The sequence below is a fragment of the Opisthorchis viverrini genome, assembly GCF_000715545.1.
Source record: "Opisthorchis viverrini unplaced genomic scaffold opera_v5_197, whole genome shotgun sequence".
Taxonomy (NCBI): Eukaryota; Metazoa; Platyhelminthes; class Trematoda; order Opisthorchiida; family Opisthorchiidae; genus Opisthorchis; species Opisthorchis viverrini.
In genome coordinates this window covers 980,844-1,008,145 of record NW_008751854.1, presented here as the reverse complement: position 1 = coordinate 1,008,145, position 27,302 = coordinate 980,844, and the positions used below count along the sequence as shown (strand labels likewise).

The 27,302-nt window shown below is 42.3% G+C and overlaps 2 protein-coding genes across 2 annotated transcripts in view; both read right to left on the bottom strand.

Moving 5' to 3' along the window:
* Window positions 1-543, bottom strand: part of T265_14461 (hypothetical protein) — a gene marked incomplete at both ends in the record, with an annotated part of 5,007 nt that extends 4,464 nt beyond the window's left edge. Inside the window, one exon of the mRNA XM_009173724.1 lies at window positions 230-543. Coding sequence (XP_009171988.1) covers window positions 230-543 — 314 coding nt within the window. The remainder of the gene's footprint in view (window positions 1-229) is intronic.
* Window positions 544-5,738: 5,195 nt separating this feature from the next.
* Window positions 5,739-26,429, bottom strand: T265_08029 (hypothetical protein; the record flags this gene model as incomplete). Its single annotated transcript, XM_009173716.1, has 7 exons — window positions 5,739-6,590; window positions 8,504-8,593; window positions 9,813-10,112; window positions 16,066-16,195; window positions 17,269-17,374; window positions 21,161-21,221; window positions 25,638-26,429. The coding sequence occupies 7 exons, from the start codon at window positions 26,427-26,429 to the stop codon at window positions 5,739-5,741; spliced, it is 2,331 nt and encodes a 776-aa protein (XP_009171980.1).
* Window positions 26,430-27,302: the final 873 nt, after the last annotated feature.

Here is a 27,302-nt window from a genome sequence, read left to right as displayed (position 1 = left end):
GGTTGCACGGGCTAGTGACGCAGATTAGCGACAAGCGTGGGAACACCATACGTACACGGAAAAGTTATGATTTTGAAACGTGATAACCCGGATTTCTTCTCCCAAAAATGAGTACGCGGTCCAGAGTACTTTAGTCCTTGAACACAACATATCGTTGGGACTGGAATTCGCAACTTACTGGACAATATTCTCAATACTCAGTCAATGAGCTACGGGATGGTAATGCTACAGGACAGGCCGATTTGCAGGAATATTATTCGGTTGTTGGTCTGTTCGCCGAGCTTGGCAGTTGGATTGCAAACGTTTCATCACCAAACGAGGTGACATCTTCAGTGCAGGGTTGAGTGACGATGTCACCTCGATTGGTGATGAAACGTTTGCAATCCAACTGCCAAGCTCGGCGAACAGACCAACAACCGAATAATATTCCTGCAAATCGGCCTGTCCTGTAGCATTACCATCCCGTAGCTCATTGACTGAGTATTGAGAATATTGTCCAGTAAGTTGCGAATTCCAGTCCCAACGATATGTTGTGTTCAAGGACTAAAGTACTCTGGACCGCGTACTCATTTTTGGGAGAAGAAATCCGGGTTATCACGTTTCAAAATCATAACTTTTCCGTGTACGTATGGTGTTCCCACGCTTGTCGCTAATCTGCGTCACTAGCCCGTGCAACCAGGTGAATACGACCAAACAACACAACTACACGCGTCATTCGCCGTGCGAGAAGACTGGCTTTAATTTCATAAACGAGAAGGTCTGTGTGTGTTTATTTGTGTTATGTGTGTGTTCATGTATTATTTGTTCTAAAAGGAGCACTGCGAGTGAGAGCTCTTTCCTGATGCTATTTTTGTGTAAGTATACAGATGTCTACTGCCTATTCGCCCAATATATTTAGTTTATTTATTTATTTATTATTTATTTATTTATTTATTTATTTATCTGGTTAGTTAGCTAGTGACTTAGTTGTTTACTTACGTATTCACTTGCTCAGTTGGCTGGCTGATTAGTTGCTCAGCCGCTTAGTTAAATTGTAGGTTAGTTGGTTATAGGCACACATACTACATTCTACACTGTGCCCAGGCTTCTATGCGCACATTTCCCAACCTCTTTAGAAGGAGTAATATTCGATCACTGCATGGTACAACCAAGATAATTAATGAAAGCCCTAAGAAGGTTTCAGGCGTCCATAAAACCAATACTTGGTCTCAGGCTGATTTCAAGGAAAGCCATTTTGGCTTCCCTTGATCTCCTTAGTTTGGGTCTCGTCCAAATTCCCTAGGAACATTGTGGGTAATTTCAACTCTGGTGTCAAATACTGCCTGTGAATACACATTCCCGGTCATTTGTTCTCACGACCAGAAGCTGTCAAAGCTCTATGAAAAAACCCGCATACTTCAGTGGAAAAAACTTTCGGCTTCCACTTTCGGTACCGATATGCATCCGAAAAACTATGTGGACGGATTAAATTTTACTACTTTAGGGTCCAAACGGCGGTTGAAATTTTACCCTTTTGATCACAAAATGTAGACTGATCTAGCCATGTAGGAATCTGTTATGACAGCATCCTCATCTCCTGTCAACCTAAGTGGCACCAGAAATCCGCCCATAGGAATTTCCCCATTTTTTCGTTGCCATCTGACTTTTGACACCTAGAACAAATTTTATGGTCTTTCCGCTGCACAAGCACTCCCATTTTATTGAATCGCGGAGGTATGAGAGTATTGAGCAAACTTTATGTTTTTACATGCACAAACACCAGTCAGTATGACAAGTGTGGTGTGATGCCCTGATACAGGGTGATCATGATTTCAGCACCCATTCATAGCCGCAAGCACGCATGTGACTCATGATTTGATATGGTTGTGTGCTATTCACTAAGACAGGCACTTCGGCTGTTACCACTGCTATGCACATGAACGTAATTCATGTTCCTACAAGGTTAGAGCATTCGGTTGGTTCAGTCATTTTACGAATGCATTTATAGCTGGTTGCCAGTTGGTGACATCAGACAACTTGCATTGTGGGAAATTAGACGGTTATTTTCTCAGAAGTAGACCAATTTTTCGACTTTAGAGAGTAATCTTAGAGAGGACCAAAAATAGTAATTACCAAAACGGACAACGGCCACTAGTACAATTTCACGTGGTTTGTGAATGGTAGGGGTCCAATCTTCTGAGTTGTGTGCGCGTGATGTTTGACGGATCTTAATTGTCGACTTTTATGCTGAGTTATCGGCTTGACCTGCTTTTTGAGGGAAAGAAGACCCAAACGAGCGGTAAACACTTATGTATTATCGGACCGGCTAAAGCTAGAGAGGTCATGTAGATGACTACGAATGCAACATAACAATTTTATGTATACATACCGACATCTCCTGGTCAGATGTTAACGCTATCAAATTTGAACCGGCTGGCCTCAGCTGGTGCATATATCGTGCCGTTGTAAAATGACATCTAATTGCTGCTGTAGTGTCATTTATGTTGCGTGAATTCTAAGACTGGATAACATTCGACGGACATTTTTGTGTCTAGTGCAAGCTTCTATATGTTCAGCTCTTCAGCTTATTCCTTCACCTGAATTTGGAGATCGTAAGTTGGGTTCAGACCAGTGTGTCTGAGGATGCTACTGATGAGACGTAAATCCACTTCGCGTCTCTTGAAACTTGAGATCCTTTACGGAATTTGTGGAGTCGCTTTGTATCAATTGCTTGCATTTGAGTAACTGTCTATGAATATCCAGGAAAGTTCATGAAGACTTGTTCAAGGAGAAGATGGATATTCAGTGTTGTAAACAAGATGCATATGCTACCCTGTCCTATAGTTTGTAACAATTCAACTGGTCCAGTAAATAACTCCGCAGAGAAGGCCTTCCTCCTTTCACCGGTAGATGATAGCTGTTGATATCTCTTAGTACCAATAAAGGGTTCCGCATGCAACTTTGTCAGGATATCAGAAGGGATAGGAAGGTGTGGAAATAGAAGTGATCATAAAGGCACATTTCTGGAAGGATTCGAAGCGCTAAAGTATGGCTGTTCAGTTGTGAACTTGAAGTTATTAGGTGTGATGGGCAATGGATGTCGTGGTTAACTTGCTGTATGTCAGAGGTTGCGGTATTGGTCTGTTTCCAGAATTGTCTTTTCGTTCTTGTTACCGGAACTTGGACTATTCATATGAGGATCTAGCAAGTGTTCTCTTACTTTCTGGCTGTCCGGTTAGATTACTGATAGACTTAAGCGCACAGTAATAACAAATTACAGTGGGGAGTTATGGAATGGAGAAAATGAAAATCGACCTGGGTCAGAATTTTAATTTAAGCGTTGTGTTGCTCTAGCCAATAGGTAGCGTGCAGTCAATCAACTAGTCACCTCCTAAAGAACGCGAAAATTAATCGGGTGACGCTACAACTCCTCGGGTTGACTTGGAGCCCAGGTGGTACTAGCGGTAAAAGCTAGCGCCTGAACAGTTTATTTAGCAAGCTAATCTATATCTTGCATGCTTCCTGAGAACCACCATCGGTTGCCGTTCCACTAGTCCCTAGGAAGATTCACTGTTCCCCACTGCTCCCCATCAGCACATTTCATATCGGTAATCTGAAACTGACTTTAATGGCAACTTCTCAAACGCGAGGCAAGCGGTGAATCACTGGGGAGAGTTGAACCTGATGATCCCAAATAGTATCTAGAATTTTGCAAGATTTCTGACATGAACACTCTTCATAATCCCCGAAGAGGATAAAGCAGTGACTTTTCACCATGAAACAAATTCATTTATAATGAAATGAGGATGTCAGCTTCTTGCTACCAGTAAATATTCATTGCTTATTCATATTACATGAAACCACCACTTCCCCCGTAGCGGTTCCTTTCGCCGTTACTTCCAGAGTAAAGCAAAATTTTTCTGAACATAATTGGGAGTCACTGGGACTGGGTTTGGGTCTATATTTGTTGGTGAATGTGTTATTCAAGGTGCCATTTATTGAGCCAGCTAGTGGTTCAAAGTCCCAGTCAACTTAAATGTTTCTGTTGCATTCAAATGCAGCATTCATATACAGGTGTCATATAACATTCAGCTTGTGCAAAAAACATGAACTGAATTTATATCCCAAGTTCGTAGCCAAGAGTAGACTGTACTGACTGCAATGGCCTATTCGACAATGAAAGGTCACTGATTGTAAAGTTACATTCTGAAATAAAAATGAAGTTTTATGACGCACACAAAGTGCTAGCTTATCTGTTGTGCTGTACCCATTCTGAGTACACATGGCGTATGCGGCCGTGCGATCCATCATAGGACTGTTTCATCAGTCTATCACTTGAAGCGATGCAACGGCAAACAGACATGTTTCTACTGATCATTCGCACGGAATAGCATAAAAGATATTACACTAGATGTCACCCAGTAGATCACGCATCACGAACACCCGAATCCCGTAGCCATTTCTCTCTCAGTTGCCGACAACTTGCACAGTACAACTTCCCATCCATTTTTGTCTACGTTGCTACCACCTGCTTCACGCACCAGGCCTACGAGCTTAAAGACATCAGGTCAACTTGGATTCATGTTCGTGCACGTATCAAACACGAAGGGACACCCCTCTCTTCACACTGCACATAATAAATAGGCGTGCAATTCGGTCCAAACGAAAACACACGCGCGCACAGGACAGGGAGTCACCTGAGCTCCACAAATCTCTATGGACAACTGTGGAACACGTTCATCACCTACACTGCAGAGAAGACACGTCCAGCGGTCGGAACCTCACTCACGGACTCTCAAAGGATAAGTCACTTTTTGGCTTATTCGATTCTTGCATTGAACTTATTGTTATCAGGTACACATAACTTTTGTAATCATCATTCTGGTAAAACAGACATTTGCTAGTGCTTGTCACCTTCTGATAATAAACCTAATTATATCAGCGCCAGATGACTAACAGGCTTTACCCAGTCTGAGCGCACATGGCGTATGAGGTCCTTCATGTAACTGTTTTATCGGTCTGTCACTTGAAACAAAGCAACGGCAAACGGCCACCTTTCTACTGATTATTCGCCTGGAATAGCATGAAAAATATCACAAAAGTAGTAATAATACCACAATACTTTATCTTAGTCGAACAATCGCCACCACATTACAGCTTTAAAGTGATTACTGGTTGTCACCCAAAGGACTGGAAGTCGTATCCGGTGCCTTCATCAACAGACCTCTAAATTCAAGCCAAGTGTTACCAACCAACTTGGATGTCCTGTTCAAACACCTTTTGCCGACCTTACCGAGAAGTCTATCGAGCTCAACTTTCAAGTATGATGTTGGACGTCGTTCATCTACCCGATATTCGTTTTTGCAACCCTTGTGTATGACGTTCGGAAACGCATCCTCAAGTGACAAGATGATTTGACCGAAAGGACTAGACTAAGAGGGAGGAAGTGCTTACCACATCTTTTGCCTCACAAATCTGGTAATGGAAGCCACTTACTGCTACAACTGATCAACTCCAGAAGGTTCAGCACCAATGTTTTGCTTCTTTCATTAACTATGCTTTGAGCGGATACTGGTCTTCCGAAAGACGCCCGAAAATCGCCGTTGTATTCATCAATGTACAGTAACCCCCCAGCAGCGGTTTTACAAACTGACATATTTTTAGACTTCGGTGTTTTTAGTTCAAGCAGATTCGAATGTCTGTCTATGGCATTTAATGGTGGCCAATGGCATAGCGGGAAAAAATGGATAAGCTAGGTTTTAAGGAATACCGGGTCTCTTCTCATACCTTGGCTCACTGATGAATCTGGAAAGTACCACAACACTGACCTGTCGGTCTGTATCTTCCATCTTTTTTGACATTGCAAGCGATCGCATCTCAGTTTTGGATTCGTTTGTTACGCCTCCAGAAGTCTCCACATCACTTGTAATCTCGGTTGTTGACACTTTCAGTTGTCCCGATGGAAAGGTTATTTCGCTCGTATCAAGAGGACCACGGCTTTGAATATACTCAGCCTCACACAGGATTCTTTGAGTAACCCCATTCTTATCTCTCGGTAAATCAACGTTAGGTTGTGTAGAGAGACCTTCTTGAATCTCGTTCTTTAACTTTCTGGTCATCAAGTGACTTCCGATGTCCTGTGAAGCTTCGGTTAGGACAGGTTCGCTTTTGCTGTATGATGAAGTGATTCCTAATTTATCTTCACTGCGTGTTTCCGCAACATCGTTCTGGCTGCAACCAATGTTTACGTATTGAGGGATTTCACAATGTATATTAGATAATCCCTCTACGTAGTGGTTCGTCTCCTTTGGTCTTCTTATTTTAAATGTGGGGACTTGCAGCCTGATTGAACTTATTGCCTTCGCTTTGTTAGTATCCTGGAGTTCTTGAGTGACAGTTGAAGACTCAACAACTTCATCACCCTCCGATACTCCTGACCACCCCACAGCTTCTGAATCTTGTGATACAGACGTCTCGTCAGAGGATTGTTCTTTTTGTTCAAAATCCTCCTTCAGAGCTTGCTCAAACGTTTGCGCCCGGCCAGGCAAGTCGACTACTGAATATTGTTGGTCCCGCCCAAGCACGAAAAATGTAGTCAGCTCTCCTTTTCCCTAAAACAGAAAAAAACAATGCACTGACAAAGTCTGTTACTTGACCTTTTCCTCCATGTAGGTGCTAACACAATAAATTGGAATTTAGCTTGAAATTTAGTCAGCTTACTTAGCATGTTAGTAAATTTTTTTGGAAGCCGTTCAACTAATTGACAACTTGACGCCCGATGAGCAGCTCCTCGACTACACCCCATGGAGCATGCCGAATTCTCGGCATACTGTGGTCACCACTGACTAAACTTGGGAACCACAACTTGTTTAAGCTATCACCAGGTGAAGTCGCGGCGCCAAAAGTAACGGATGTTGGACAAGACACTTTTTACTGAGTTATGTAGCGAACTGACGGGACTTCTATCAATTTCATTCAAAGTGGTAATGTCTGCTTTCATTTCAACTCAGTTCTAGACGCCTATGTGTCGGGTCGCCATTGAATTTTGCCCTGACTTTCAGTTTTCATAAAAACTGGTCAAGAATCCCGGCAAAATATTCATATTTGGCACTAACGGTTTGCTGCGAACACACCATTGACTACATCACTCTACTTGTCGCCACCCGATCACCATAGTTTTCGAGTTTTTTTCATATCCTGCAACGTAATTTTCAGTAATTTAAAATGTTCTGCCCCATTGCAGTTTGATTATCTGTGTATTCCATTTAAATAAAGCGATACTATGAAGTATGATGATGCTTCAATTCAGGCTTTCTATACAGAGATGCTCTTGACCCAAAAGCTATTGTTTGCAGTAAGACAAATATCATTTTTCGGCGTTTGAAAGGGTCAGGGGTTCTCCGCCAGATGCTAACTTAACTGTGTTGTAGGTTCTTTTGATCCTTTCACTTAGACGCTACCTATGAAGTAATACAATATTGGCATTTTTGAAGATGACTGATAAACATGGAAGCTGAAGTACTTTATCGATGGACCGTCTAGTGTCGCTCAGTATGCTACTGTAAGGTATGAGAGTGCAGTCAACCACGCGAAATAAAGTAGCGCTTTACGCAAGAGGATGCTAGCGTACAGCAAGGGACATCGCAAACGATCCATCAGTCGTTGAACAACAACTGACCTACAAGTTGAACCGATGCAGATTCTAGCGTCCCCATTTTTGTATGCGAGGGTTTTTGTTAAACAGCTGATGGTTATTTTTTTAACTGCTATCTCCTTTGAAGCTTAGAGTGTCTGTTTGTCCACAGCATAATGCTCCCTGATCTGTGATCCTGTCGGAGTTTTGCAACAGGAGAATAATGAGGAACTGTGAAGGAAAATGATGTGGGTATACGGCTAAGAGCCGGTACCCCTCTAGAGAGTCGCTTCCAAGGAAGTGTTTTTCTCCATTACCGGAGATCTCCCACCTTCAGGTAAGCACAATGCTATCCTGAAAGTGCTTTCTTCAATGGCATTCAAACTTCGTAAAACGAAAATACCTCCAGTTCGGAGTAGCAATACCAAAAATACCGCGAGATAGCGACCCATTCTCTAGTCTGGTCAGAAATGTCCTAAAGGAAGCTGCTTCGTTCTTCTCTCTGACATTCGATTTCAATAAATCTCCCAATAAGGGGTATTCAGTATCATCTCGCCAGAGAAGCAGTATCATGAATTCATCAAAATATTTTTAATGTTTCGCAATTTAACGTGGAAACCAAAACGAGCACTTTATTGACATGTCTTTGTTCTTTGTGACTCCAATTTACGTTTGCCCCGGCCCAGCTGTACTTTCATAAGTTGACCGAAATCTTCTTGACAGCACAAGACTGGATCGCTCTTCGAGGGGTTATTCAGGAAGGCTCAGTTCCAGACTTTCTGTCTAGCAGTTTTTACTTTGAAAGTAGTGCGAAAATGCCCTGCTGTCGATTGGCAGACGTGGATACTCTGCACTTTTCTCCAAAACAGTGAAATTCGGCTGTATTCTTACCTTGATGACAATGGGGCCACGTTCTTCCAGCATGTACGGATAGGGAGCCAAAGCCTCGGCAAAGGAAGCACTGACGTGGATTTTATCTGGCTGGAAGAAAAATCAAGTTTAACTGGAATAACCACTTGAACGCAAATGGGTTCTACACGGATTTTCAGAAAACCTTCAGCGGAACGGTAGCTTCATACCTTTCAATCAGTGTGCCAAAATCTATGGCACGAAACAATACCCACTACAGCTCAGCAAGTAAATTAAACATCAGAAAACATCTGTAGGAGAGCCTGAATTACAATACTATAGGATAGATGCACGTTGTAATTGAGGTAATTCTTCCTAAATGGGATGAAAGAAAGTTGCGAATATATTTACCTACTAAATATTCTCTAGTAGTCACGTATCCGAGAGAAGAGGCCTGAATTCGGTTCAGTCTCCAAAGGAAACGGCGCACTAGTACCTAGAAATTCCGGCCTCTGCACAGTCTAGCCGCCGGAAGAAAAGTGCAAACGTTTGCGGAAATTATAGTTGACCTCAACAAAAAGCTACTGGTTTTGAGTAGTTTTGGAGAATGACAGAAAATGTATGTATTCTTCTGACCAGCGCTAAAAATTCAGGAAAAGTGTCCGAACATCGAATTTACGGTCTTTCTTAAAAATCCCACAAGTACTGGTAATATTACATGTTAGATCTAACTTGACCTTATGATAATTCCCCCATTCGTTTGCTTACTCCGCCTATGTACTTTTGGTCTCCAGTTGCTTCGCTCATTCGTACTCGCCGCCCACCTTGCCGCAGAGGCCGTCCTTTCAGACGCCTGTGTATTGACATGTGTGTCTGTGTGTGAATGTGCGCTGCCGACCTACTTACCCATGTGCATTCATGTCCCGTTTGCTGAGCATGCCTTGATCTGTTTTCTCATGGTTTCCGTGTGATCGCACGTCCAATGACAATCACGAGACCGTCATCGGAAGGGACGACCGCAACCCGCGTTACTGAACCACCGTTCCGTTCGCCATTGATTGGTGTGCGGACGTTGACACTGCACTGTGCCGGTCAGTGAGAGAACTGCGACTTTGTTGACGCTACGAACGTGAACAATGTCGCACCTACGCGTCACTCAAAGTTCCGTATCGGAACCTCAACATTACAACTCTCGTTGAAATATTATAATTTTTCCTTACTGATTATCTCTAGCTTAAGGAGCCTAAGTCTGCGACACTTATTAGTTTTGGGGTTTGATTTATTCGGTCGTTCCGGCTTCACGGACGCTCCAAACATGAAACTAGTCGGAAACAAAACAAACTGCACTCACCAAGCCCGTGCTAACCATCCTACTGGCCACGTTCACTGTATCCCCGAACAAGCAATAGCGCGGTGTCTTGAAGCCTACCACGCCGGCTACAATGGGTCCTGTGTTGCAGCCGACTAATAGCTGAATGCGATTTGTCGCACCTTTCGCACCAATGTGAATTTCCATCGGATCGGGCCAGCATAGTCCTTGATGCGTCATCTTAAGCATATCCAGCGCCGTTTCTGTGATGTGCGCAGCATGTAGCTGCGTACGAAGTGGTGCGCCAGATACGAACATGTAACTGTCACCAACCGTTTCCACCTGAATGAAAATAATTGATTTGATTTACATACGAAACGGGACAAGTTACTGGACTGGCTCATTAAAAAAAGGCAACTACCAAACTATTGATTTCACCTTGAATTTTGCATCCTGTTATCCACAATTAGTTTTTAGACTGGGTTTGACATTCACATCGTTTGTGGGTTTGAAAAACTTAACTTCAATAGAAAAAATATGCGACCGAATGACGAATCAGTCAGCTCTACGAAGACTCGTCAGGTGGATGTAAAGGCATTGGCCAGATTATGTTAGCCGTTTTAGACCGCTGACAACCTGAATATAGGTTCACCGACCGCCCCGGAACAATTAGCTTGTCGTGAATGTCACACAGTAGAAAGGCCAGGTTATTACCACCTCTGCTTTTGAACAGTCGATAATAAATCCGTAAACCATGGACTGGTAACTGTTACAACCACCATTAAGGCTGTGCCAAGTGAAGAACAGCTGTCAAACTTTTACTTGAGGTTTATTACTATGATTGAAGTCAGTGTATGCTGAGAAATAGAGGAGAATTGTACGGTTGTTTCATCTTTTTAGTGGGATTGACCATCTCACGAAACTCAAGAGACTTTCGAACACACAACCTCCCGGCTAGTAGTTTGATCACCTAATCGTTCTTCTGGGAGTGACTGGTAAGTAATGTAATTAACTCGTACCTAGACAGAATACAATGCCACTCATCCTTGGCCCACGGAATCCATATCTTTCAGTCACGTGTGGACTGGACAAAAGGTTAAGTATCTAACTACTTGCCGAGTTTAGGGCTGGAAACTCTCTGAAATTTCGCGAGATCCGTAATGTTGATGATTCCTAAAATGGATGAAATACCTGCACAGTGATCCTCGGTTTTCCAGCATAGGTATTAAGGAGCGCAACTTCTATTTAAAAAAGTCCCAGATCTTCTGGCACAATCTCAACATTCTCTAGCTGCTCGCATGCTAGATGCCCCAAGTCTGAATTCCAGCAGTTCGCTACTTTTCAGTGCTGCATCAGGACGGAAGGAGAAATGTTTGAGTGGTCGTGATGTGAACACCTTCTAGACGTCTCACAAATGCTCACAAGCGATCAAACATAAGTGTCTACGGGTTTCAAGCCTCCGCACAGTTACCTCACCGGGAGTAGTCGTGCAGTGCGCCATGGCTGTCATCCACGTCAACCACGTCTTTCCATGTTTACTTTTCATGTTAGAGGTTTTGGATTCAATAGCGGAGAATCTCATGAAAGAAATACAAGGAGTCCGTTTCGGGGAAACATGTAGTCAAGTTCTTCCTTCTGGCTTTTAATCACCGTATTACCCGTGGCAGAGCACGATTAGGGTTTTTCAGACAAAGGTAATGCGGATGCGTACTCAAACATGGTCAGAATATAAAAAAACTGACTCTTAAGTTAAATAAACCAAACCAGTTTGGTCGTTGGTCTAATCGGCACTTATAGGTCCAACTGGTGGCTAATAATTGCATCGTCCATTTTCATTAACGTTGATTAAACTGACCTGAACAAAACAACAAGTGGCCAGACGAAGATTTACATTGTTCAACAATGGTCACCAAATATGTTCAGCGGATTGAAACTGTGAACCTGTTGCAATGATGTCTATGCCATCGGTTCTAACAAACTCGGAAGGTCTACGAAAACTCAACTGCTTGGATTTTAACCACAACTGTATCGTTGCCTGAATTTTGACTACTTAGAACGATATGCAACATGACATCACCTGTCTGTGGTTGGGAACATCTTTGAAACCTGGAAACAAAAATGTCATTATATCCTTAGTAAGTTTACGGTTGTTGCATACCCGCAGAAACAGATATATGGTTCTACACCGCTGGCGGTTTACGATGCAAATGGGCTTGAGGTCTTTGAGCTTGAACCACTAAAAACAGCTCGACACGTAATTAGGTGTGTTTTGAAAAGGGAATAGTACGACATTCAATCAGTAGCCCTTTGTTCATGGACTGGAACCTGTGGAAGGATTTCTCAGGGATTTCGCTTATTCTTCCAGTCAGTGAGACCGGAGAATTGTCACGAAGGTTACATTCAAACGTAAAATACAGAATAGCGTGAAAACAGAAAATTGCTTGTGACAAGAACATATCCTTGTAAACCTAACCTAGTCTACAATAGAAAAGGCTACTAGCAAATCAACAGTATGTACAGGGGCTAGGAGGATTCACACATTCATCTGTAATAATTGACTACACTACACAATGTTTGTCCAATAATTCAGCTGAAACGGTCTTCAGGCATTCCTTGTTTCGATACTGCTCATAAATAGCATCATACCAAGGAGTTTACAGCTGGGTTCCGCCTTGTCTATATCACTAAGTGTGCAAAACCATTTCACAAAAACAGTTAGTGATTATGAACTAACGGCCACCATGTAAACATTAAATAACTCTTAGGCTGTCGGCCTTTCTGACTAGATCTGACAGATGTCATCGTTTAAATGTTATTCGTCCATCACACTTATGAAACTTGTTTAAAACCAGCCGTTATTCTTATTATGTGATCACCCAGCCGCTAGGGAATTGGATTGGATTTGAGAAAAGTATCTAACCTATTGGTCACTCACCTTGTAAACCTTATGGACTTCAGAAATAGCGTCAAACAGCGTGTACATTTGGTTCAGCATGCGAATGACTCCTTCAACACTGGTTTGTGTGCATCTGGTCGCGAAATCAACCACTTTGGTGAAACAGATACTCACTGATTCGAAGCTCTGTTTAAAACAGCGATGCACAAAGTTGAGTAATGAAATGGAGTAAAACAACACCTTGTTGGTCAATCACTTCGATGCCATGAAGTCAACTGCGTACACTTCTAGGTAGTGGGTGCAGGTAACCCTCTGAAGAGCTTCTCTATCTGCGTAAGAATTGTTACATTCTTCGTGTGTGCTTTTATTACTATTTTGAGGGATTTGCCACACTCGGGTTAAGTCCAAGTGATGACCAGCACGAGGTCTTGATCTGGCCTGACAGAATTTGGCCTCACTTAAGTGAGTATTAGTGGCCGTAATACGCTATCTAGGTGAACGACTCTTATCAATCAGTATTTGCCCAATTACACGGCATGTATATGATCAGGGCAGCGGCAATGCACCAAAAAAACGACAAGTATGCGATTAGAAGTAATATACTCCATGAAGAGCTGAACCCAAATGTGATCAACAAAGGAAGTGTGACCTTGGGGTCACCAAGTGACACTTATGGTGTCATTCAAGTCCAGCTAACTATATTATTGGCATTGCGACATGTGTCATAGTAATGTAACAATGCTAGTGTCCTTAGCAAGTCCAACGACTAAAACCGAGACCAGTGAAGCTTCATAGCACACTTGTGTTACCCATGATCATGTAGACTCGCTGATAGCCGTCCTTTCTGTAGCGGATCTCAGTCACAGTAGGCAAACTGATTTTGAATGAGAATCCCCGGTAGATGACAAGAACTTGAGATATGCCCACCATTAATCGATCTCTGATGAGATAAAAAGAGTTGGAGCCATTAGGAAAACAAATAGCCCCAAGGATCCCGAGCTTCATGTGATAGTTTGAAACAACTAATTTTCTCACATTGATAGGGGAGTAGATCTGTCCAATAACACCGTATTTTCTCCACCAACCATGTTTCTCGGAATCCAGCATTCAATCTAGTATATCAGTATATCCCTAGACTAAACTGTAGTTGAATATGCTGACTATCAATCAAACTGACATCTGGGGAGCATCATAGAGAGAGGAATTCACTTCAGATCAGCACAATCTGCCTTGCTCACATAAATTGACCAAACAAATAAGTTTTAGATGAATACAACGACAATTTCGACAAATATATTTATCAACTAAATAGACTACATCCCACATTTCAGCACCTCTTTTACTATTGCAAGAGTGACACAGCGTTCCACCATATAACTAAATTTGGCCATTATACACTATACAAGACGTCATTTAAACTGCTACGCCACTAGCCTGCCACAGTAGTCACTGATGTTGGTAATGACTGGGCTGTGGATACGTATTTCGTCGACAAATGCTCTGTCTTGATATTATCAAATTTAGACATTCAAATGTAACCGTCACCATGGTTTGGTCTTAAATGTTGTTCAGATAATGAGCGAAAGTATGAATTTGACAGAAGTGCACAACCGTCAGGTAAAGTATCTGAGGATAGTTTGCCGATCTGCAAAGTCTACTAAAGTGTTGCTGCCAAACACTATCCCTAAATCGAGACTACCAAATGGCGAACACATTTCAAAGAGGGGTAGCATACTCCTTTCTCCCACCGTGCAAGTTTCTATGGTTAACTGAAGCCGTACCAGTATGCATACATAAATATATATAGGACAGGTGGGAGAATTCCAAAAAATATCCCACGTAGAAGTAGGCTACAAATAATGCCTGTGGTCTGACGTAGAGAGACGTACACAGAGACAAACGAAAAGTTTGACTAACCTTGATGGTTTCAAGTGGTGGCGTTCCATCACGCAGCCTCCGTGCAACAGCCCTTGGAATGCATTGGTAGAGTAATTCGTCTGTGAGTTTTCTGATTCTTTTAAGGCGCTTCATGCTTTTCTCAAGTTGTTTGCTAGCCTCGAATTGCTGTGATTGCATGATTGATAAAAGGTAAGACCCGGGATGATTGCGAAGTCGTGGAATTGAAACCATAAAATTAGAAATGTCTATGAGTCCCGTTTGAACAGTCAGTACCATGATACTTGATACAGCTTCTAGGATTACAATAATTCCGTACTAATTCGATCGCTAGTAATGCTGGTGATAGTACCAGTGATAGCCAGTTCGTTGACGGAATTTCACTGTCGCTTACGCACACCATTGTTGACAGTGTTCCGTTTCATCAAATGCATCCTCCACATATTGACGTTCTGGCGGGCATGTCAAATTTATCGTGCCATCGATAGAACCACCGGAAAATGAACATATATTTTGTTGACTAACATTCTTCAGGGTTATGCCCCATGAGTGTGTTTAAGTGTCACAGTAGTAACGGAATGAAGGCTGACTACTTACTTAACCTTCCTGTAGAAAATGAAATTAGCGAGCCGGAAACCTCGTACTACAAGATGCAAAAATGTTTCTAACCAAAATGTGCCCTCGAGAGCAACTGAAAAATTCCTAGTTCATCTATGAATATTATCCCAAGCAGTGGAAGCATGTATACTATGGCTAAAAAACTGCTAAACGAAACAGAAACGCTACACTTCTAGCTACCGGATCCTGTGGTTTTGGGAGCAGATCCAAATACCCTGGGATCGCGGCCGTTGAACCAACAGGTGCGGCGATGTTGCGTTGCACAAAAGTTTTACCGTCGTGGACGAAATCCTACATCCAACTGTGAGACTATATTCTTCATATCTGTTGACCGGTACCGCCTATAAATAACTCACATAAAGAAGGATGTTCCAGACTTGTACCTCCGGCGGAGCGCATTTAGGTGCCAAATGTCACCCTTCAGATTTGACCAAGATGATCAAAACTGAGTTCAGTGGATATGTCTGGCATTAATATAACTAGTAGGCGAGTGCGACACCGTGAATTTTCTTCACTTGATGTAAGGTGTATTTCTTGTTCAGTGCCCCTAACTCGGACAGCGAATTCGGTGTGTGCTGTTTGGGGTTATAACAACATATCGAAATCGACGGCTTCAGCCTAATTGCTTGAGTACAGTAAGGAGCAGGTATTTTGGGTCAGAAGGCGATTATGGCAATTCTCAAGTGACTAAGTCCGACAGTACCGGCTGCTATTTTGGCTCACCTCCGTGACAGTTTTGAACGATCGTCTCCTCTAAATCTGCATTTGTTAGACGTTCCATAAATTTCGTACCAAACTAATACAAGCCTACAACGGTGAAACCGCCCTTTTTTTAAATACGTGCGTAACCTGGCAACAGAAGCGACAAACGCAAAATAGACACACCTTTTTCAACATGTTCATGACATCTTCTGACCGTTGATCACCGGCCAATATGATTTCACGATTCTGATCGAAGAGATTCAAATCACTTATGTACATTCCGCATTCATTCAGCTTTTTCACGTCACTGAGCCTAGAACAAGATGGAGTGATGCAGTAAGGTTTGTGGCTTGCTCTACAGTATACCTCAAAGTATGCACTTCCAAATTCTTCCTATAATGTGCTTACACAGTGCAAGCTAAGCCCTGGAACTGCACCGCATATCTAAAAACGAAGAGGATCGGGATATTGCAACTCGATTCTATAGGCCGTCGCTCTACGAAGGCGACTAGTGAAAGTGATGCCAGTCTCATTCCTTGTTTATGCTACTATGCTGGCCAAAACTGAGTAAAAAAAGACATCATAGAATAAATTTTTACCTGATATCTACCTACAGTGTTTCGCCCCAGGTATGTTCAAGAAGATGCTAAAGTACCAGATGCTATCGTTGATGAGCCGAAAGGAAGTGAAACGATCATTAGGCTATTCAGGAGTTTTACTAACCATATTGGATGATGTTGTGTCAAATAAGGATGAAATAATTCTCATGGTACATCCGGCATCATCCATCTTCACATTCAAAACTGGATGAAGTTTGCATCAGTCCGCTCTCCGGATTATACTGCATTATTCGCTGAGGAAGTCGATTGACAAAATTTTGATGTTATCCGTACAGTCAGCCTGTGGACCATGATGTTGAGAAGAGCCTCAGAGTTTAGACCGGTGACGCTCACATTTGAAACGTGACAGGGCTTTCCTAGGTGAATTTGATTTCTACAAGGGTGGGCTTTGATTTCTTCGTCATATTAGGGGGAGTACAGTGTTGTAGATGCTTGTTTTACCGTTTCTGTCATTGCGTCATTCATCACTATTCATCCTATACATCTGAGGACTCAAACAGCAACTGACATTCTCTTGGTACACGAGTACACTCCGGGTGGTGAAACGCTAGTTCCTGAGGTCTTTATAAGCGCTTCCTTTATTTCCTCCCAAAAGCATGTAAGGAATTCTGAAGTTGGAAGACTGACAGATTATGGACTAGAACAGTTAGGTCCAGGTTGTTATTCAACATCGAAAGTACCTCAGCTACTGAGGATTTTTTGAACGAAAAGTAAAATTCCCACCTGGATTGCTTTCGGCACTAATGCCCAACACAGTGAGACTTACACAGGTGATCCAATAAATGCCATCATATCCACTTCTTCGATATACAACATCTGACCTTTGAATTTGTATGACTTTTGAGAGGGAGTCTTCTTTCGGCGTTCATTTTCTGCAAGGTGGGTATAAACAACTTGGCAAGTGGATGGGAAACGGTGGATAGGTATTGCATTCGGTAGTAGTCATATCGGGAGCACTAATACTGAAAAATCGTGAAGCTACAACGGCCAACGTCATACAGTGGATAGTTCCTTCGGAATCCTTGGGATTGTTTTAAATATGTTCTGCCTATCTGCTTGTTAACTAATAAACATGCAGTGGTTCTCCTTAATCAGTCGGCCGTTAACTGACTGACATGTCTAAGTACTCGCTACACCTGAACTATCATCACTGTGTTATTACGGCTAATTGGTGATGTCAGAACTAACTGAGTGCAATGTTACGTAGTGTGAAAATGCCACTAAAAACAACTCATTTAGCTAGGATTTCCGGAACTCTTCTTATGGTCTCTTTTTACCGAATCTCCGGACCAACAAAAATGGATCTCGAAGCTAAGTGCGCTGGACGATATTTCCGCAATAATATCAATAGAATGGGCACACAGAAAACTGTCAGCTCATTTGACTTTGACGTAATCTTTACTCTTGAACTGGAACAGAAAGGACAGTTAGGGTTCCTCGATGATCCGATTCAAAGTTCATAGGGTGCAAAATTATAGAAAGCAAATCTGGACAGTTTGAATACCTTAGATACTCTGCAACAGAAGCGTAACCTAGTTAGATGTTTGACTCCGAAGGCCATGGGAGTATGTTAATCGGAGTTTTCGTAGGAACAGCTTTATTTTCAGAATACATATTTTCGCAGAGCGGATATCCTAAATGGTTTGTACACAGGACTGTGCTACGCTCGATATTTATCTGCGTATCTTGGTGGCCTGTTTATTTTCCTTCTGTGCTCACTGCTTCTGGTATGAAGTTCCTTGGACGTCCATCCTACATAGACCTTAGCGAAGTCATTACATTTAATTTTTCAGACAGTATCTGATTCTTTTCTCCGGAAGGTGCTCCTTCCGTTGCATTAGTGCAGAGTGCAGAGTGTTTCCATCCTGGAAAGCTACTCTTGCATTAGCCCCCTATGTCTCTGGTTTAACTGGAATAACAGAAGTCCCAATCCGTTCCCTGATGGTTTACGTCACAGGCACCGACACACTTTGCAACTGATGTCTAGTCAAGCTATACGCATATTCACTGCATCTAAATTTGTTCTTTGGTTCATTTTGGGCCGCTATATAATCAGCTCTTTCTGTGCACAGGGCGCTCACACTGTGATGAGCCAATCCTAGCGAATACCGACTTTGGGTGGGCAGACGAATTTGCCCGTGTCAGTTGCCTTCTCGTACACTATAGTCTTCAGTGTTGGTGTGCGGTTATCAGAAGGGGGATTCATCATCTGCATTGCGCTTAACCTCGCCCACCTACCCTCCCACCAACCAAATTGTCGTAACACTCACAAGCCCACAAAGACCAACTAAATCTACCAGTGGCACCCTGGTCAGTCATCAATTAGAGCACCTCAAGGTGGATGATTAATTAACCGAGCCCGACTGGAACCAAGTTGAAACTCATCAACTCATCAGTGCAAGATTTAGGCAACCGCACCAACCGACAAGAACGCTTAATTGACATTCAACAATGATCTTTGCGCTAATCTGAAGAAGACTTACTGATTGGTTCTCCGTCTGCCCTAAGACCTGGCCAACTTGGTGACCTGCTCACTTGGCCTGATGATACTACTGTGACGAAAGCTACCAAATGTTTACCAAGTCCTTCTGAAGCTATTTCAAGTAATTCCGTATTTCTTTCTCGCTGCGCCTGATTAAGAAGTCACGAATCACATATTTTTCGATCTTCACATTTTCTTGCCAATCTTGCGGAGTTATTGAACCCTCCGAAGCTCAGACAATGCATATCCGCATATTGGACTTTGGTTTCGCTTACAATCTAGTGCCTATGGTGACTGCACGTTCAAGAGACTTTTCCAGTCACCTTTAATAAATATTTCCATATTTGCTATTATGGAGGTTTTCTGACAGTTACTGCGCCTCTTGGGGCCGTATTTCAGTATGCATACTACATGGTGATAACCTTAGTATGGGTAATAGTTCGCCCTCACAGTGGTCTGGTTTGTTACCACCAGCCCAACCTACACCGGTCTGATGTGGTTCGTCACTGATGCCTCTGATTTGTGTTACCGGTTTACCGCTAAGAATTCTCACTTCCACTCGTCTTACCTCAGCTACATAAGGACCTTGTTTTGCATCACGGATGATATGGAATACTTGGATCGTGTCCAAGCACAAAAATAACACATTCTACGGTCATCGTCATTTCCGTACAACCCCAAGAGATAGAGCTCGGTGGGGATATCTCAGTCCGGATATGCATGTGAACGCACACTCGTAAGTCGCTCAAATTCGCTGTCAAGGTATTTTTAGTATGGGGTGCTAACTCGGCCTATCAAACTGCACCTAGTTGTGTATCACCCGTAAAATCACAAACGCGCTCAAAGAATTCATCTACCAGCCATGCTTCATGGGGGAGACTATAGCTCGAGATGGACGTGGATAACGAAGAACATTACTTCGTATCTTTTTCAGCAATGTAATTTTGGCCAAAATGACTGGAAGTGGTAGGTTGTTAGTGCCATAAACCTCCTCAAATCAAGTGGCAATACTCATTAGAACTGAGCGTAAATTTACCTCATAGTGTGTTTAACATCTTGGAACACATGGGAAAATGTATGCGTGTTTCTAGAAATACACTCATTTGCAAATCAATTTGGTTTTCACGAGAAACGCAGTTGAATTTATCGTTTATGATATTCTACAACTGTAGTAACGGTATTTTCCTCAGCTTAGTTCTCGGTCTGAGCCTCCCAAGCTAGTGTTCACGTCAAAACAACCACCAAAGGTGCACAAGTTCTATTAACGCCCAAAACGAAGTTGCACAGCGCTTCTTATATATAGCGTAAGCGGTTATAACTTTCTGGAATTCTGACTCGTTTCTGGATGCGCCATTGGCAACCGGCATTTGGCCAATACTGGGTCATGATTGGCTTTTGGGTCCAGATTGTTGACCAATCCGATCTCGTCTTGATGCCGGGCCGGCAAGCGTCCCGAATTCTGGGACAACTTCGAGCGGGCCAGGCTTCTCGGCCGTAGCAGCACCTAAAGACATGCGGTATAGTGGGATCCGCGTGGATTCCTGCCTAACAACAACTGAAAGTGATACACACAGGCCGCCTCATGTTTCATTTGGCACGATATTCGAGATATCGCAGTATATTTTCATAAAGGAAACTATTCACAAGGTTGCCGAAAACGCATCGTAAACGCGTCATAAACGAGAGATTTAGTTGAGTCTCTCGTGAAAACCAAATTGATTTGCAAATGAGTGTATTTCTAGAAAACTGCAATTTGGGTCCAGTCAGATCATAAGGTTGGCAGAAACTCGGGGACTGCGCTCACCTGATGAGCCCCAAGAAGGGCGAAACAGGTCGTGGGCTGTCGAAGGGTTTTCAGCAACCTTGTGAGTAGTTTCCTTTATGAAAAGTATGGGTGTTTCTATTTTATAGTATAGAGCATAAGCCCCTTCCAGCCTTAGATTATATGCGTCGGCTGCGTTCAGGAGAGACTTTTCTGAGAGAAGCCACTTCCTAGGAATGTTTCAAATGACATTCTCGTTAGCCGTTATATTCCATGAAATCCGGCTAAAAGGATCTCTTCCAGTGTAGGCCAGCGTGTTTTTTGTGGCATCCTGTCGCTAAGGTATGACGGGTTATTATGGTGTTTCGATGATCGTCGATGAAATGATATATCAAAATGAAGAACGAAACTTACTTCGTATGCATGTGTCAGCTGCTAGCACTAGTTCAAATGTATTGTGAATGTGGTTTTTTATCTGGAAAATTAGAATGTTATGCATTTGTTATCCTTGTCAGGTCTCTTTGAGAAAGGGCTTAAAACAAACGATACATAAAGCTAAAAGAATGCGCAATACCAAATGAATTACCGCTGGTTTCGTAGTACACAAATCGAATTAGTGCATCACGCGTGAATAAAAGTTTTCCCTCTGTTCTCTGCTCCAGTGTGAGATAGTTTATTTACAGTTTTGAAGCTGACAAGGTAGCTGATTTTCAGACCTCAAATCAGAATAGGCCTCTTCTCAAATCGAAGTTTAAGTTGAACTTGTGAAGTATTCAAGTTCAAGAATTCAGGTTTACTTTGCGTTGTCATCTTAACCATAATTTTGGCAGCCGAGAGGAATCATATATTGTAGTCCGTCCTGGTAGCCTGTTCCTTCTTATGGGGCGATCATGTGTTATTGTTATTTTGATCCTTCAGTGGTGAGTTCCGAGGTCCAAAGGCCATCGCCGCGCTTCACATCTTTTCCGTGCTGCTCTCAACAGGATTTTACTTTCAGTTGTGTAGCCACATGGACATGGTTCCACACATCAATATGGACAGGTTGTGGGAGTTTTTCAAAAGTTTCTGGTAGTAATCACGTGCGGAATAAGACATCATTTGGATTTAGCAGAATCAGTTATTATTCCAGTTTTGTGCACTACTAAGAAAGATAGGGAATCCTAGAACCGATCGCTTCATTGCTCATGTGCATTCCGTTTTTCTGTTTAAATCATCGCAAACAAAATCCGAGGTTGGAATATTATTAGGTGCTTTGCTTACAAGCTTAACAGAGAAACGTTTGCAGCTCGTTGCCTATTAATTCACCGATTGTCTTCCTCATTGTGAGTGCCAAGTACCTCTTAGTTTTCAAGGCAAACATGATTTTGAAGAAGACTACTACAAGCCATAAGATATTGGCTTAACTTTCCGTTTTCCGATTAGAAGTCATATATTCCGGTTGCGCCAAGGAATGTGACCTGGATGTCAGAAGTTGTCGGAAAAGCCATCCTAGTGACAGCGAATTCCCGTTACCAGAAGTAGCAGCATATAATTAGGAATCACAAGAAAAACCTGAACAGATTGTTAGATTTTCAATCAAGTGAACCACCTGTTTCTACTTCTCATATGAGAGAGCCACCGTGCAAACATCAAGCCTTATAATTGGTAACATCATCAGCATGCGGTCTGGAAGTCAACTCCTTCAAAGCCCAGTTGAGCTGCTTAGCACCGATCATGAGTTTACGCGTCAAGCCAAAAACATCGAATTGTCATTCTGTTAAAGAAGTGCAGCCCGAGCTAAATCTTTACTTAATGGTTTTCTTCTAATGAATGCACTGTACACAGGCTTCTTTAGGTTACAGAATGCTCGGTTTCCCAGATATCGCAGTATATCTTCTTGACGGAACACTAGCCATCAGTTCGGTGAAAAATTTCCGACATCCTACTATCAGTTTTGCCTTTCATGGTGCTTCCATGAAAGCTCAGTTTTCGCAGAGTAGATCACTCATTGGGAGATATAATAAATTGGAGAATTATCACGATAACTAAATCAGTTCCCAAACAGATGTATTTTGTGAACTGTGTACATTTCGGATTCAAGTAGATCGCAGATTTGACGGAAACTCGAGGACTGTCTAATTAATAAACCAGAAGATCATAATCGTTTCCATACTGTCGAAAAATTTAAGTTAACTTATGCACAGTATTTCTTCAGGAGAATATTCCTATTTATTATTATTGTTATTACTAGACTTTTTACCGGGTGGTTGCCATTCAGCGACTAAGTATGCCACAGGAGTTCATTTATCCTCTTTTAAGACTCATTAGTCTCATCCATCAGAGAAAGATTATTGCTTTATAAAAGCCTGTATTGATTTATGAATGGTATGCCAGTCATGTAGCACACTAAGAACCGATGTTTTCCCGGTCAGTGAATTGCACTTTCAGTAATCATGACGACCGATGAAGAGCTAGTGCGACCGTCCGATCCTGGTTTCATCCTACTCTAAACGAGAGAAGAGTACTAGTCTCACTATCAACATACAGGCTCAATGAAATTTCAACTTGGATATACCTGCCGTTAAGTTAGATCTTCTTCAAACAGCAGTCTTTGTTTTTTTTTAAAGACTCAATGCACATCAAAATGCATATCCTCTCAAACCCATAAAAATGGGTGCGCGAAAACTGGATCAACCTCTCCTGAGCATTCCAATTTCTCTCGATTTTCTCAAGTTCCTTTATTTCCATGCTTACATTGTTGTAGTTCTTGAACGATGTTTCAACATGTACCATCCTTAATAATTTAACTTTTCTCCTTTTTTCGGTATTGTTTAGGCAACTGATTATATGGACGTCAGTCATTGCTTGGCACGTACATGTTTGTCTGTGGGATTGTCAACAAGCCTGAAGTTTTGCGTATTTGATTTTCAAACCAGTGTACTTTCATCAGCATCAAGTAGCAACAGTCTGTCGTGCCTCACAACCGACGCCACTGGATAACTTACTGAGTCTGCCATGAAATGGGGTTGAAAAGTTCGCACAGAACGGGGTGGCTTTGATAGCATTTCAACCAATTCAACTTTACTCTATGCGCAGTCATATAGCCGAATATCACGATATCACTGACAACCGTATCCCGATTGACTTGAGACTAAGAAAGCAGCTGAAAAGATATTATTATTAGTTAACATTGAAACATGTAAAATGAGATAAAAATCAGCATGTTATGGTAAAACGGTTCGATGGCCGGCAATGTCGCATTAGGTCACTCAGACAGCCATGCCAGACAAAGAATATAACAAACGCTGAATCACTCCATTAAGTAGTTATAAAAAACCTGCAAAAATGGACACTCAATGACTCTGGTAAGTTGGCAGCAGCGGAATGACGAGGGAGGTCTGTCTAATTGGGTGACAGCAAATGGAGGCTGGTGGAGTTGCAGTATTTCAAGCCCTTGGCGAGTAAACTGTTTAGTAAACCGTATTCGAAGCCTAGGTTTGTCGAGTGGGTAAGAAGAACCGAAAGCATTCATCTGGGTAGGCGCATTTAGTGTATCCTGAATTCTTAGACAACAGGATCCAAGCATTCAAAAGATGGGGCAACTTAGCGAAATACCCTCGTCAGCATTCTAATACTGTTTTAACAGAAGACTCAGCTAGAACCCAGCTGAATCTCTCGCCATGTCGCTTCAGGTTTCATTTGGTACGATGTTTGGTTGTGGGCTACCGAGGAGTTTTCAGGAATCTCATGAGTAGTGCGTTACGTCCATAGAATGTAGTGCGATATCTAGAATATCGTACCAACTGAAAGATGTAACAGCATGGTGCAGCAAATGCAGTTGCTTGAGAACATCATACACGAGAGTGTCAGCCGGGTTCCAGGTGAGTTTCCAGTCAAAACAAATCTGGTATGCAAATGAATATATTTCGTTAGTTCCATGCAATTTGGAACATAAACTTGACGGAAACTTGAGACTGCTCCTACCTGGTGAGCCCCGAGAATGGCCAAATCTATAGTGGCCTATCGAAGAGCTTTGAGCGATTTTAGGGGTAGTGTATTATGTAAACAAAATCTGTTCGGCAGGTTTTAATCACTCTCTCCATTCTACTTAAGGGAACGTTGAGATGTCATGTTATTACTGTCAATTGAACGTATCTCCAAGGATTATGTGTATAGGTCTATCGTGCAAACAAGCTATTTCTAGCCTATGCTTGGTAGTATAAACAGTCCCTCTTTACAAGATGAGATTGAAAAAAATTCCCCTTAGAGCTGGAAATCCCTGTGTGATTGATACTTTAATAACAGCTAGCGTGCAGGCAATACTTGCGATACTTTTTGCCGGTACAACGACCCGTGAACCTGGCTTGGCTTTAATCAGGTGGATCCACGAGACCGCAGCACCACTTTGCAGCAGTCTTCAGGAAAAGCCTAGCTGGAGAGTTCTGATTAGTCGTAGACAGATTTACTGCTGAACGAAGTGCCCAGTTAAGTGTCAGAAAATTGACTAAGTTCTCCTTTCATCTCTATCTTGTGGAATGTTTGCTTAAGGTTTTTGACAAGTCTTTGTGTCTGATCCTTGGACTGGGGATCGTACATCGATCATTCCTTCAATATACTTGGTGGAGTAGTCGTAACGCGTTCGCCTCGTATGTTCGAACCCTAGCATAGCCAAGGACATGCATCGCTTAAGAGCCCCAATAAGAGAGAAACATGCGTTCAGCAATTCTTCTCTCTTGAAGGGACTCACCAGAATGCCTCAATATGTTGAACTTTTGTTCGATCAGTGGACAGATGTAGACGATTAATGCTTAAATGTGGTACTGTAAAAAGGGAAGTTACTTTGGTGAATGCATAAGTAATACATGCAACTACAGACCGACTGACATCACTCGAAAAAAATTTTGAACATCACCTGCGTAAAAACTGCATCGATCTTCGGCCTGTCTAGCTGGAATACATCAAACAACTTTTTCCCCAATTTCACCTCATGAAATCGCTTGAAACCGTTGCTAACATGTTTCAATTTAAGATCCTCTGCAAACAAGACGCAAAAGTTGAACAGGTTCAAGAATTGTTCATTGGAAATATGCGTTGGAGTGTTTTCCGGAGCGTCTTTTGAAAATTGTTGATGTTTCACCCCTGGCCACGTTCCTTTTTCATTGGTGATACGGAGCGTGAACCGGTTTGAGTCCAGCTGTTTTACGTGTTCAATAAGTTCCACATTCACATCTAAATCATAGAACACGTTTGCCACTTTAGTAAGCTGACCTCTGACATAATGAGCATAGTGTTCGCGTTTGCTTGTGTACACCAAATCAACCGTTGTGTCTGTCTGACTGATCAACACGAATGCCGGGGGTTTCAATTGAGGATAGGTGTACTGCAGGTGATGATGTAAGTCATCCAACTCATTCAAGAACTCTGGAAATCCACTCCCAGTGATGCGCAACAGACGAGCGTATCCGACTTTTGAAAGATACGAAATGAAGGACTGACCCAGTTCAAAATAAACATTTTCCTCTTGCAGTCCAGTAACTTGCGCAACATATGTGACCAGTCGCGGGAGCAAAGTTTCAGAGTAGACTTGCTGAGTCTGTATTACTTTGCGTGCTCCCATCACATTTTCTGTGGCATTCAACCAGAACTCTTCTCCGAACTTTTCGGTTAGATAGTGATGAAGTCCTTCTATCAAAATTCCATACATTGTTATATTCCTTGAATGCAGCAGCAGTTGTTTGTAACTTGTAAAAATGCCACTAGCTTCAACTGTCCAGTCTCCGGAATTTTTTGAACTGGTCAGAACGTTTGACCATAGGAAACTTGAAACCTAAGCCCCTATTCAAGAGAATGAGGTATCATCCCGATTGCTCAAAACAGTGTGGGTGTTAACCTATGCAGACGATTGTTTGATAAACTTTTGCTGTCCTCAAATTTCTATTGTCTTATTTTCGAATCCCAATGTTATCCACCCAAAGTGACCCAAAACACCAGGTGTTGACCACAATGTTTCTGTCATGAACCCATCATGCATTTCACTAAACGATAGTGCCAACTTATTGTCCACCATATTTTTACTTGTCCTCTAATATTTATCCAGCAGATTTATTGTGTAATGCACTTTGCTTTGAATAACGTCATCAGGAAATGGGTTGCGCGGAACGACACTAAAAAAAATATTGAGTCTAGCCAAAAAGATGTTGCACATGGATTACAAACGGACAGGTGTCTCGTTGTCGGGAATTCTGAGCTCAGTTACTGTGTGCTGGTGAGAGTAGGAGAGCGCAACCTTGGCGGAAGTTAGCGCAATGCTACGCCAAGATATTTTTGTTGTATAGTTGTCGATTATTGGGGCCTTAGCTCAAACCAACGGAAGTGGCTACGTGCTCCTCTTAAAGAAGGCTACTTACAAGGTTGCTGAAAACTATTCGGTGGTTTTGCCCTTCTTAGGGATTATCGAGTAGATGGAATCACTGAGTTTTCTTTAACCTTGTGTTGTATTTGAACCCACATTGTGTAATCATTTGTAGATCGTCTGAATCCCTACTAAACTCGTCATTTGTGTGAATAGGGGCATTTG